A 14,901-nucleotide genomic window follows, 5' to 3' on the forward strand; every position below is an offset into this window, starting at 1 on the left:
AAACAATGAATAAAGTGTGCATGAAATAATAGGGGAAAGAAAACGTTAGGAACTTGTTACATTCACCCACACAAGGGCTGAGTAATCACACACACCACCCCCTCTATCTCTCACACACACTCTTCCAGCTCTCTTTCTCTCTTGCCCCTTACTCGTCTCTCTCACCCCTTACTCCTCTCTCTCACCCCCCCCTCTCTCTCTATATCTCACACACACACACACACACACACACACACACACACACACACACACACACACACACACACACACACACACACACACACACACACTTTTCAGAAACAAACATAGTATCAATGAGAGCATCAATAATACACCTGAGTGAAGTCTAGTTAAAAAAAAATATATATAGGCCTATATATATATTAGTGCTGTCAGGCGATTCATTTTTTTTATCTAATTAATTACAGGATTTGTAATTAATTAATCGCATAACTATTTTATGCCTGATATTCTATATTCTATAATTATATTTCAAATTGCATGTGTCCGGATGGCAGAATTCAGTACTGTATCTACAAAACCTTCTGTTTACCGGTAATCATCTTCCATCTATTAATTTGCTTAGATTTTTCAGGTCTGGTAAATTTGAGCATGGTGTTATTCAGTCAACGATAATTTTTTTTTATTGATATTCTCATTTGGTTCATTACAATTTACTCAAAATAAAATTTGCATTCAATCAATCACCGCGCAGATTGATTGAATGAATTAATGAATGAAAACTTTATTTAACAGATTGCAGAATGGGTACAATACAGTACGGCTCAATACACACAATTGTTAAGGGGATGCAGACCAGAGAAGGACGTTTGTCTTGTTTACATCAGGGTCCCCCATTTTCAATTCATATAGACATTTATGACATACTCAACATACATGACATTTATGGCATAGGGACATACAGGTATTTAGTACCGATACATTTGTGACATATACGGTATTCAAATATACAGTACTGTTACCCATAGATCCTGACAGAGTATATACATATGATGGGGAGGGGACAGTACATTTGGAGGGGGTGGGTGGGTGGGAGAGAAATATACATACGGTGGGGAGAGAATATATACATGCGGTGGGGAGGAGACTGTCTATTAGGAGGGGGTGGGGGTGGTTTCATTGATTGAATGAAAATGTTATTAACAGATTGCAGAATGGGTACAATACAGTACGGCTCAATACACACAATTGTTAAGGGGATGCAGACCAGAGAAAGACTTTCGTCTTGTTTACATCAGGGTCCCCCATTTTCAATTCATAATGAATTGTACGTAAGGGTGCCACTTGCACTGTGCAATCCATTCTTTGTGGATCTAGCCCACAGTATTTCTGACACTGGGAATACATTCCCTGAGATTCATAGATGTCCCTAGAATCAGATACCAAGAACATGCAAATGGACCATATTTAAAAAAAAAAAGTCTGTAAATGTGTATTCTACATTATTATGGAATGAATGAGATAAAAAAAAATTAGTAAAGTAAAAAAAAATAGTGGCGTTAATAGAATCGGGCGATAACGCGTTAATACCGCGTTAACTTTGCCAGCCTTAGTAATTATACTTGTAGTTGTATTATCTGCGAGACATCGCCACCACGCAACAAGTCAAAATGCTCGCTATCTGCAAACAGCTCCACTGTCTGTGTACACTCTGCTTTGGTCAAAATCAAATTTCAGCATGCCCTCAGCGTCAACTTGACTAACAGGGTCTGAAAGTAACGTTAGCTAGGTAGCTAACGTTAGCTCACGAGCGACGCTAGCCAGCACCTGTGAAAACGAATGCCAAACTGATGATATCAGATGTTGATATGAGGAGCTATCAGTAGCTAGATAACATTAGACAACGCCTCATGCATTAAACAAAGTGAATAGTTGACTGGGTCATTTTGTTTAAACAGTAACGTTAGCTAGGTAGCTCACAAGCGATGCTAGCCAGCACCTGCGAAAACGAATGCCAAACTGATGATATCAGACGTTGATATCAGGAGCTATCAGTAGCTAGATAACATTAGACAACGCCTCATGTATTAAACAAAAGTGAATAGATGACTGGGCCATTTTGTTTAATGCTTGTTATGTTGAAAGAGGAGCTCTGAGCTGCTCATGCAGTCGACTCTTGCGTGGTAAGGGTTTGTTGACATGACATGGGTCTGGGAGGAGGAGGAGGAGGGGCAAGACGTGCAGCAGCAGCAGCTGTGTGGCTGTGAGAGAAGAGCGAGTGAGATCATCTCCGTGTCATCGATCGGTTTTCACGATCGGCGAAAATAACGCATTATCGGAATTCACCGATCTCATATTTATACTGAATATCGACCAATACCGATCACTGGCCGATTGATCGGGGCATCCCTACATGGAACGGCTGGGGTGTCTCGAGGAGAGGTTTGGGAACCACTGGACTAGAGCATACATTTGAGCCATCAAAGAAATGAAGCAAAAGTGTTGAACTGGTTTATTTTTTAGAAAATGAAAAAATATAGTGGATTACTATTACGACTACTACCACTGCCAATACTACTGATACATCCCTATTGGCAAACTTTATATTTAAAAAAATAATAAAAAAATAAAAATAAAATAAAAATAATAATAATAATTATTTTTTATTATTATTATTTTTTGGTTCATTATACAACTGTGGCGGGACTAATTAGCGGGCCGCCACAGTCTAGGTAATTAATGGGAAACCCTGGCGTCTGTTAGAAAGAGAGTGAGAGAGAAATGTGTTGGTAAACTTCCCTGCCACTCTGGATTTTCAGTTCCTTGAAGCAAGCTTATGTTTAAGCCTAACCTGTTACCAGAGCAACAACTCCTTCAGCTCAAACCTGCAAAAAAGGCAGGTTCATTAATTTGGTTAGATTTGATCCTTGACCCGATCCAGACGCCGAATTGCAAGTTGCTAGTCCCATCTTCTTTTAAATGACTTTGCGATGCTTATTCAGTCTGATTTATCAGGTGATTTTTATCCTACACCATCCATGGATCTCCACAAATGTCTGCCCCATGCTTGGATAACTGCCAATAGATCAAAGCACTGTTATAATCGGGGACGTTTACATGTATTGAGAAATTGATAAGATCCTTAGGTTAATTCTTATATAATTCTTCTTATATAATTCTTCATTCATAAACTCTACCTGTCAGAGCAACGCCCTACCACGAAGCCTACAGTAAAGAAAACGAAAGCAACATTTTAATATTATTAATTATTATGCTACAGTACAAGTGGTGCAATTGGTCTACAATGTTTTATTATGCATTTAGATTAAATATATACTAAGTTTGTTCTCTCAATTTAAATGCTTTTGCGCTTTTATATTTCACTATATGGATTATTATTTTAGTTTCCATTTCTCTGCCGAGAGAAAGTGGGCGGTTTTTTGTCTCCCCGGTTTCTGCCGTAATTCCTCCCATCAGCCAATCATTTGTTCATCACGGTTTCGCCCCTTTATGCCGAGACGAGAGCGCGCAGTTATTCTGCATGATTGAATCCACGCTTGTCTAATCAATCCGGCATCTGCGTTTCGAGGAACAAAGTTGGCCAGATTCAAATGAGCAAGATGATCTGATACTTCAGACATCAAATTGTCCAGGAGTAGTTAAGCAATGTATGAGGAACAGGGCCCTGATTCCAATCACGTAATCAGGGTTGTTGTGAAAACATAAACTTTTGACCATGACACAATGTTTAAACACGACAAGCTTTATATAAAAAGTATTTTTTATTATCTATAAAGCAAGTATGAGACTCCATCTCCCAAGTGCTTTATTTTATCAAAGGAGAGTGGAGGTGAGAAATCCAGATGATTAGAATTCAACCCTTCTCTGACCCCGTAGAAAAGGTCAAGATGTCCCACAACAGCACCTAGAGACAGGACTACACACTAGGATGTGTCTGTATTGTGGTCTCAGGAGGACTACACACTAGGATGTGTCTGTATTGTGGTCTCAGTGAGTCTTAATAATAATAATAGATTGGATTTGTAATGCACTTTTTGTTCGCTGGGATCCCAAAGTGCTACACTACACTACATGGTTAAAACAGTTACAAAAATAGAATAAAATAGTTATTAGTAAAACAAATAAAATAAAATACAGAATAAAAATAGAACATGGTTAATTAAAAACATAGTATAAACAGACAATTTAAAAACAAAGCGCAATAAAATTTAAATAAAAAGCTAACCGTCAAAGGCCTTTTTGAACAGATAGGTTTTCAGACCTGCTTTGAAAGAGTCCAGGCTCTGTGGTGCCCTCAGCTGGATGGGGAGGCTGTTCCACAGGCGTGGTGCAGCCGTGCAGAAGGCTCGGTCACTCATGGTGCAGAGCCGGGTATTGGGGACCTGAAGGAGCAGGCTACCTGCGGATCTGAGGGTGCGGGTGAAGGATTGTGGAGTGATGAGTTCCTGAAGGTAGAGGGGTGCGTCTTAACCGTTTTAGCTCATGGCTAAAAACAAGGGACACCTAATCAAGACCCCCTACATTGTCTGAATGAAGAATCGGACCATGTAACAATGGTGAACTTTGATTTCAAAAGAAGGATTTATTTTAACGCTAAGGGCTGTAGACCGCAAATATTTGTTCTTTCACAGCAAAACAAGCATGAATTCGCAATAGCTGCAACCTTTTTGCCATAGGCCACCCATCGCCACGTTTCCCTTTAGCCAGTTGGCATGAACACACACCCACACTTGACCCCCACACACCCAATTCCAGCCTCCTAGGGTGAACCTGTGGGCAGATGGGCAGAGAAATCTCTCGTCGGCTAAATGACCAACCGGCGGAGTGACCTATAGAGCTGCTAAAAATACTCCATACCAAAGATTAGCGACATGATGGTGTATTTGCGACCCCCGGGTCCCCAGTACTGACGCTGCAGTGCTGCTCTCTCTTTGTCTCTGTGTCTCCAGCTGGCGCTGGACATGTGGAGGAAGCTGATGATCGAACCCCTTCAGGCCGTCCTGATCCGGATGCTGCTGAACGAAATTAAAAAGTGAGTGTCAGCTGATCCAATAAGAGTGACTGCAGAGAGACCTTTCCTGCTGCTCCACACTGTATGTGACATAATGAATAGGCCCTCTGTTCTGTTTTATAGAGATAAGACAAGTGGCTCATTTCCCCCACTCTGCCTATTGCCTTCCAGCTGTCATTCCAATTAAGATGCCAGACCTCACCGATTATTTATGTCTTTATAATTATTATTACTGTTTATTATTACTATGATTATTAAAAATAATTATTTATATATTATTTCTTTACTTTGCTGTTATTCAGTGTTGGATTGCAGTATATTCAATTCAATTCAAACCTTTATTTATTCTCAGGCGGCTTGGTGGCGCAGCGGACATTGCGCTCGTCACCAATGCAAGAGACACCGGTATCGAATCCGGCTGTCGGCGTTGCCTCCGGCTTGGACCGGCTGTCATACTAACTCAATTGGCAGAGTTAGCGGGTGGGAAGTCGATGGGTGGTAATCTGGACATTGTAAACAGCGACTCCTACTGGTCGGTTGGGGCGCCTGCACAGCAGAGACAGGAAAAATGGCGGGGGCAGTGGGAGCCTCCTACACGTTACTCCTCGCCAAATGAGAGTCCGCGCGGTGAAAAGAGATGAAAAGATGCGACTGGCTGCCTACACATGTATCAGAGGGGACATGCGATGGGCTTCTATCCTCCCTACAACCGGCCAGTGGGGGGCACATGTGAGCAACGATCCAGACGGGAGGGGAGAATTGGCACGGCTAAATTGGGATGGGAGAAAAATAGAAAAAAGTGGAGAAAAAGTGAAAAAAAAAAAACTTTATTTATTCTCAAATGACAATTGAGGTCACCCTCATTTTCAATGTCGTCGAGACTTAGACATTTCAATGCATACATTTTTTACAATATAATAATAACTATCTATGTAGCACCTTTCACACATGGACCGCAGCCCAAAGTGCCCCACAACAAATCGCATAAAATTAACATAGGCATAAAATTAGCATACAGTTGACAGAATAAAAACAATGCATAAAGTGCAGACATAAGAATAGGCATAAAATAAGTAGAATAAGTACAGTGTTGCTCGAAGGCATGTGAACCCCCCCCCCTGGAACAGCCAGTCCCCCAAACACCCCACATCAATCCCCACCACATCCCCATCCAAGACACACCCCCTGATATAGTCTCTTACAAGCCTTTCATATTTCTTTGCTTTATTCAGTTTCATTTGGGTCTCTTTTTGAAAGGAAGACCTGACCAAGTCGGCAGCAACACATTCAATCACATAAAAAAAAAAGGGCTATAGACGGTCTTGTAGAGGCAGTGATGGGCAAGCTGCTTGGGAAATGTAGCAAGCTACACTACAAGTTACTCTCGATTAAATATAGCTCAACTACAATGGAAGCTATCCCCAGATAAATGTAACAAGCTACACTACAAGAACATGTCAAAAATAGCTAGCTACATCGGCACTACTTTTTTTTTTTTTTTTTACTTCATTATCAAGTTTCCACCAAACAGGCAAAAAAAATGCTAAGTTTCTTTTCTATTCTATCTTTATGTATTATTTATCCCTAAACTCTGCATCTTCTGGCTGCCTGATACCCTCTCCTAGCTGAAACCTGCCCACTTTATCAACCAAAAACACTTATTCAATATCTGAATTTTAACTAATAATAACTGTCTTACTGCATTTTACTATTATGCTACCATGTCTATACTACCACCAACTATGCTAATATGTCTATACTACTACAGTATAGTATGTACTACTCAGAGTATAACACTCAAGCTTGACACTGCTAGACAAACAATACTATTTATCCTTGTCTGCTAGATATGTACCACTCATGCTGACTTGTTGTACACAATTTGTAAGTTGCTTTGAATGAAAGCGTCAGCTAAATGACCAAATGTATTTAAATATGTAACTCACAAAACATTCCATGGCCCCAAAATCATGTGGGGACCCCAGACCACAGATCAGATCAATCACCATGGTAAGTTAACAGACGAAGAAAGTGCCAACACACAGCCCAATGCTGCAGTGCACGGCGGCAGTTTAACAACATTATTATCCCTTACCTTAGATACGCCGCGCCTGCATCCCACAACTTCATCTTTTCCATTCATTCATTCCATGGAGAGACATTGTTGTTATTGACATCATCTTCATCAATGCCATCACAAGCCCTGGAAACATCGAATCCCTCTGCCATTTCGCGCGGACTGGTTCGTTCATCAGTGGTCTGTTTTGATTTTCACTTCCTGATTTGCGGTTGGAGTCCCGCCCTATCCTGCCTCTGATTGGCCTACCCGTAAAGTTTTGGCCTAACCATACCCAATCGTGAGTCGTCATACTCATATCAAACCAACCAACCAATCATAGTGGGTTTTCTACGTGGAGTTTTTTTTTCTCCTTATAGTCTAGACTGTTTATATATATCTATGATCTAAGATATAGTAGCGTTGTCGCCGTTGTAGCGTTTCCTCGTCGCTACTCACTACTTCGTTCTATAAATAGCTGCGTTACAGAAAACGCTACCCTGGTTAAAAAGTAGCGAGCTACCAGCACGCTACTGAGAATTGTAGTTAAGCTATGTAGCTTCGCTACTTGTAGCAAGCTACTGCCCATCACTGTGTAGAGGGAGGGTGCGTGTGGGTGTACAATGTCAACTCACTCAGAGCCACGACAGTTTCCAGTAGATCCGTTTCTGTTCACAATAATTTCATTTCAACACTTGCCTGGTACCAAAGCACTGTTTGAAAGAATCTGACACAAGCCTGTTGTCTCCCAGTGACCGCTGTGGCGAGGACCCTAACCAGAAAGTACTCCACGGAGTCATCAACTCCTTTGTTCATGTTGAACAGTACAAGAAGAAGTTCCCGTTGAAGGTAAGACAACCGTGTACTTATGTGTAAATACTGTATATACTGTACATCAGGGTTTCCGCTAGAAAAAGATTGGTGCTGGTCCACGTGTCCGGGAAGATTTCAATGTCCCGGACAAATGAGAGAAATTATCTGTGTTTATTGAGCTTATTGCAATAACATTATACCTGATGCTTAATGCTCAATCGTCAATGAAAACAGCCACAGTTACCATTTGTAGTAATTGACATTACATTACCTTCACTCTATCTACACTGCAGCAGTGCTCTCCACTCATGGAACGGCAGATTTCTTGAGAAGAAAGTGTTTTGGTGCAGCCAGGTTGCCTCAAGTGTTTTGGTCTATGTAGCACAACAGCTAGCCACGACCAGCGTGTCCATCCGTATCGATAGTAATAATTAACGTTACATTACGCCCACTCTGTCTACACTGCAGCAGCTCTCTCCACTCATGGACCAGCAGGTTCCTTTGGTTCCATGTACTGCTGTATAAATAGTCTATGAACGTTATGCCAAGTGGGCGAAATGTTGTTGGCACAATTTGGAAAGGAACAAAACAAATGCAAACCATTGTTTTTTATCTTCAGCTGTATTTAAACGCAACAAACCTTTCGTGGTAACATTAGCGTTCTATCCATAGAATCCTCCTCATGCTTGTATGATCCAGCTTCCACTTCTTTTGTTAGTTTTTCTGCTACACACACACACATGCTTCACAGGGTTTCAAAGAGACTTCTGTTTGAGCAGGATTTCCGTTTCAGTGGCAAAATTAAACACTTTTACTGGACATGCGTTACTTGGTAAACAAATACAAATAAGAGGGAATTATTTTCACAGGATATTATGACTGGAAAGATTTAAATATGTCGGACTTCAACAGATGTTTTTGGTAAAAAGAAATAAAGGGAATTACCGGATAACGGAAACCCTGGTATACGTTTGTGTGTTTGTACAACCATATTTCCCTATTATCTTTTCCTGTGTTTTCAGTTTTATCAGGATATCTTTGAAGGGCCATTTCTGACGAGAACAGGAGAGTATTACACACAGGAAGCCTCCAATTTACTGCAAGAGTCCAACTGTTCACAGTATATGGAAAAGGTAGGTTGGATGGGTGGGTGGTTGTTGGGTAGTGGTTGTTTGGTGGTGGCTCGGTGTATTTGCATGAATAGCTGCTGCACACTTGGCACTCCAGGTTTAGAACAAAGTATTTTATCTTCAGATTTCTTTCTTGCGTGTTTGTTTTGTACTTGGGTTGAGTTGAAGAATCCAGAAATGTAAAGCAAACACACAGTCAGTGTTGATGTTTCCGAAGCTGAAGCTGTGTGTGGGTCTTAACAAGACTCGTGGATGTGGTGACTAAGAATGGAACTGTACATATAGTAGATTTCATTCACGGTTCTTGCTGCACGCCTGGTGATACTAAATCCAAATTGAACTCTGCCATTGGAAAGAGTAGATTTGGCCGATCCATAGATGTGCAACTTGGCTTTATAATAAGGTAATTTGATAGGCCTGATTTTTTTTTTTTTTATATTATTTTTTAAACAAACACATAAACAAACATGACAACACACGATAAGATATACAAGCATTAATTGTCAGAGCACATCCAATGAGATCACATTTTAGTTAATTGTCTTATATAAGATATACCCCTAATACCTGTTATCTAAAAAACCTACACACATATGCTCCAGCTCGAACCCCCCCCTCCCGGACCCCACCTTGAGAAGTACCTCCACTATCCCTCGCACCTAACCAGACACTACCATTATAAGCTAGCTTTTATTCTCTCCACCACTTCTAACCACATTGACATTTTGGATTCATTGAGACCCAGAATTCTTGCATGTGCAACTTGGCTATATAATAAGGTAATTTGATAGGCCTGATATTCTATAATAATATTTCAAATTGCAATACTGTATCTACAAAACCTTCTGTTTAATCATCTTTCCTTTATTAATTTGCTTAGATCTTTTGTACACGTGATCTCAAGAAGGTGCTGAGTGGCAGTTTTTCATTTTTAGCATGGTGTTTTTTTAGCACCATCAAAGAAAAATCATAATTTATATTCTCCTTCACATCACAATTTACTCGAGCCTAGAAACAGACACAATATTTCGGACACTTGGAATACATTCCCTGAGCAGCAGATATCAGATCGCCTATATAGCGTGCATACGTACACATATACTATCGATAATCTAGCGTTTATTTGAAAACGATTCATAAATAGGCTGAAAAATTTGAGTTTTTTGTGTATTCTAGAATATTCCGTTTATTATGGAATCTTTTTATTTTCCTTAAACGAGGGCTTTTCAAGATGCTATAAAACGGAAATGAACTGATAATAAAACAATCCGCTTCGACAATGTTGACTAAGCGAAGGGCAGATTAGACACATAGCCATCATTTAAAACATAGATTAGGCGATATTAACGCTAACATTGAAGTGGATGCTGGGCATTCAAGCACTAAATCGTGCGCCCCCCTGCTGGGCACTGAAAGTGTTAACGTCCAAATCTGTTCTTACCCAGGTCTGTTGCATGATGAATCCCACTCATTCTTAAATTGAAATGCGCGTTTGCGCTCAATGCATTTGCATACAGACACGCCTCCCATCTCCTTATAAGGCGAATGAGGCGTGTGTAAAACAGCAGAGTTTCGTCATCTGATCGCTGTCTGATCCTGATTCAACAGGAAGCGATTTGCCACTGATCTCAAAATGACACACACACATGTCTCATGACTCGCGACTCAGTGCTTGTGTGTGTGTGTGTTCCTGTGGGTCGCTCATCGCGCACGTGTGTGTGTTAATCTGATGACAAATAAAGATTTATACTTGTACTTATACGTACGGTATACGTACTGTATAGTGTGAAATAAATCGTTCCAGCAAAGTAGGCTTTGTCAATACTCAACGACTGCACGCTTGTCAAGAACCAAGTCATCTCTCTCTGAAAGGTCCCTGTGGCTAAAACCCCGAATGCGCTCAGAACTTGTAGGAGAGGAGAGGAGGTGAGGTGTAAATATGCGTTCTATGCGTACGCCTGGGCAGCCAGCATCTAACTGTTCTAACAGCAATATATAATCCATTTCAGAAGCAGAACGCACACAATAAGTTATAATAATTATTATTATTGAAAGGTTCTGGGTTTATAAAGTCGTATTTGGGGGCAATTGACCAATGGTTTGCTTTCAACCCATGAACTCCTTCCTCTCACCTTTTTTATATATATATTTGTATTGTATCTACAAAAATTATTGTATTGTTTGTTTTGTAAAGTGTCTTTGAGCATTAGGAAAAGCGCTATATAAATCTGATGTATTATTATTATTATTAGGAATGGTAGGCTTTTTTAAATGTTTCTCATCTGGGTAAGAGTGCTCTCGACCACTCTTAGAATTTGGTCTTGTCTGAGAGAAAAGCAACAATAAGAAAACATTGCTGAATCCCAGGTAAGAACAAAATAAGAGGAAATGCTAGTTAAGAACGAAATCTGTTCTTATATCGCTTCATGAATGAGGCCCATTGTCGTCATCATAATTGCAATCCATATCCCGATGTCTATCCCGAGAGAGCCAGGGGAGGAAACAATAGAGGGTAACGTTGTACCCCCACTCTGCTCTGCTCCTGTAGTTCATTTAATCTGTAAATTGTTCCATTCTGGCAGCATTCTGAGGTGTCCCAACTGATGTTCTGGGCTATCTCTTACAATGAATTGTGTGGCCTCTTGCAATCTATGTAAATGTATATAGTCTGTGGACTGTGCAAATCTCCCTTCTGCCGGAGAGAAATGCTATCCTCAACACAAGGTAAATAGGGAGATGCGTGGCACAAGGCAAGTGGGTTTGTGGCGCTGTGTACTATGTACATGTTACATTTTTGGAGAGGAGCACATTAGCTCCAATGGCAGCCTCCACGACCTACGCTCGGAAAACCACAGACATCTCCGGCTGCGTTTTTACTTTTTAGTCTGAATCAAACCTTTTCATGAGAGATGGTGGTCCAGGTCTCGGGCCTCTTCGCAAATAAACCCTCTTGATTTCCTCTCTCTCTCTCTCTCCCCCTCTTAGGTGTTAGGGCGGTTGAAAGACGAGGAGGTGCGATGTCGGAAATACCTGCATCCCAGCTCCTACGCCAAGGTCATCCACGAATGCCAGCAGAGGATGGTGGCCGACCACCTTCAGTTCCTCCACGGGGAGTGCCAGAACATAATCCGGCAGGAGAAGAGAGACGGTCAGTACGCTGCTGCTTGGGAGCAAGAGCTCTGTGTTCCTCATACACATGGGAAGAGTGAGCACTCGTCTTGTTCCTCACCACACAATACTGTTTGAGTCTAAAGGCTGTCGATTTATTCTGCAAATGAGATGACTGATCCTTGTCACTCTTTCCACTAAGTGGCCGTGAAGTCTCAAACGAAGAAGTAGAAGAGTAGTAGTTGAAACAACATTCTGGTCAGGGTTGCTTGGTCTGATGGTGGAGTAGGTATTGAAACAACATTCTGGTCAGGGTTGCTTGGTCTGATGGTGGAGTAGGTGTTGAAACAACATTCTGGTCAGGGTTGCTTGGTCTGATGGTGGAGTAGGTGTTGAAACAACATTCTGGTCAGGGTTGCTTGGTCTGATGGAACCCCTCCCCCTTTCAAACTAGATTGACTACACATGATCTCAGTGCACTTCCATTTTGCATTTCTAATTTTATTTTCATTGGATATTTTATTCAACAATGTAATTGTTGAAGGAACGACTCCCGCCTACCTCCGGTCAATGATCTCTAACTACACACCCTCAAGACCCCTACGCTCTGCATCTTCTGGTCGCCTCAGACCTACTCCTATCCGAGCTCCGGGAGGGTCATCAAGGAGAAGCCGCCTATTCTCGGTCCTTGTAAATGTAAATGTAATTGCTCAGTATTTATTGTTTAAGAATATAGTCAGTTATTTATTTTTGTTAAAGGCATGAATGGTACATTCATTCCAATTATTTGCCTCTTCTATTCGCCATCCATCTAACATCCATTTCAACACTATATTATCACCTACTGTTGGGGATCCCCTTATTGAACAGCGCCTGTGGTGCTCCCCCCCCCCCCCCCCCCCCCACATTGCTAGGTTTTTAGTGAGTCGGTCCTTATCTCCATTGGGGAAAGTCTGCGAGTGTCGCATATTTGTATTTGATGGTGGTTTTTGTTTTTGATGTTTTGTGATGTTTCTTCTTGACTTGTACAACCCATGGGGGCTATTCCATGTGATCTCGGGCTATACAAATACATTTGATTTTATTTGAATGGAAGCGGATACGGACCACTAGCCTAGCTTAAAACTCCCGGAGAGGTGTTTTTGATCGGCAGCTAGGCTAGCCGGTCCGTATCCGCTTCCATTCATTTGTGCTAAGCAAGGCTAGCTTGCAGCTAGATAGATTTCTACTGAACGCACAGAGAGGAAATTGGTATCCATCTTCTTATCTGACTCTGGCGAAGACGGTAAGCGCACATCCCTTAACACTTTCAGTGCCAGAAGGGGGCGCACGATTTAGTGCTTGAATGCCTATCATCCACTTCAATGTTAGCATTAATAACGCCTAATCTATGTTTTAACTTATGGCTATGTGTCTAATATGCCCGTCGCTTATCAATGACTCATTTTCCAGTCAACATTGTCGAAGCGGATTGTTTTTTTATCTGTTCATTTCCGTTTTATAGCATTTTGAAAAGCCCTCGTTTTCAAGGAAAATAAAAAGATTCCATAATAAACGCCCTGTACTGGAATATTCTAGAATACACAAAAACGTTGTAATTTTTCGGCCTATTTATGAATAGTTTTCAAATAAACGCTAGATTATCGATAGTATATTATGTGTACATATGCACGCTATATAGGCGATCTGAAAAATCGATTCTCTGATTTCCTCATCAGCCATTGCGCACATACACACACACATACACACACATAGGGCGAATGCTGAGAGCTCAGCGAATACAACTCTGATTATCCCAAGACTTGTAAAATAGATTCCTTACCTCAGATCAGATGTTCTCCAAAAAGATCATTCCAATTCCTGATCGCCATTCCAAAAATCGATCGCTTTTATTGATCCAACGCTGGGTGCTCGAAACACATATTCCACGCTGTTCTGAGGGACCAGAATGACTGCAATCGGCTCGGGTTACATGCCTGAGAAGTAAAATGTGGATTCCGGATTCTTCTTTTCTCATCCATTTTCAGATCGCTAATAAAAAAAATAACACGCTAATTGTCGTGGTGGGCATTCAGGGGGCGGGCTGATAACACGTCGTGGTGGGCACTGAAAGAGTTAATGTTGGCCTTTTTTTTCTTTTCTTTTTTTTCTATTTTTCTCCCATCCCAATTCCACTGTGCCAATTCTTCCCTCCCCTGTCTTGAACGTTGCTCGCATATGCCCCCCACTGGCCGGTTGTAGGGAGGATAGAAGCCTTGCATCACATGTCCCCTCCGGTACACGAGGAGGCAGCCTGTCGCATCTTTTCACCTGCCAGCGTGGACTCTTATTGGTGAGGTGTAATGTGTGGGAGGCTCACACTACCCTCGACATCTCCTGTCTCTGCTGTGCAGGCGTCCCCAACCGACCTGTAGGAGTCGCTGTCCACAACGTCCAGATTACCACCCATCGACTTCCACCCGCTAACTCTGCCAATTGAGATAGTATGACGACTGGCCCATGCCGGAGGCAACGCCGACAGCCGGAGTCGAACCCGGTGTCTCTTGCGTTGGTGACGAGCGCAATGTCCGCTGCGCCACCCAGCTGCCCGGCCTGTTTCTTTAACTGATTTTTGAGGGCCTTTTTGCCCCAAGCCCCCATTAACTTTTATTTTGGATCTTACAACTCAAATATATGCATTTTGCCTCTCGGCCAACCGGTCCTCATGTTAGACTCAAAATGTTACATGTCATACAGTGTTCTTCCGTATTACCGCCTTAGGCTTGATGTGACATTTCTAAGCAGTGGATTGGGGTGCGGCT

At 41.6% G+C, this 14,901-nt stretch overlaps 1 protein-coding gene across 3 annotated transcripts in view; it reads left to right on the forward strand.

The window, feature by feature from the left end:
* Positions 1-14,901, forward strand: part of cul2 (cullin 2) — a 49,132-nt gene that overhangs the window by 15,016 nt on the left and 19,215 nt on the right. For all 3 annotated transcript variants that reach the window (XM_084326155.1, XM_084326157.1, XM_084326156.1), the window contains exons 6-9: positions 4,932-5,014; positions 7,802-7,898; positions 8,885-8,995; positions 11,978-12,140. In XM_084326155.1, coding sequence (XP_084182281.1) covers positions 4,932-5,014; positions 7,802-7,898; positions 8,885-8,995; positions 11,978-12,140 — 454 coding nt within the window. The remainder of the gene's footprint in view (positions 1-4,931; positions 5,015-7,801; positions 7,899-8,884; positions 8,996-11,977; positions 12,141-14,901) is intronic.

The sequence above is a fragment of the Notolepis coatsorum genome, assembly GCF_963971535.1.
Source record: "Notolepis coatsorum genome assembly, chromosome: 12".
Lineage (NCBI taxonomy): Eukaryota > Metazoa > Chordata > Actinopteri > Aulopiformes > Paralepididae > Notolepis > Notolepis coatsorum.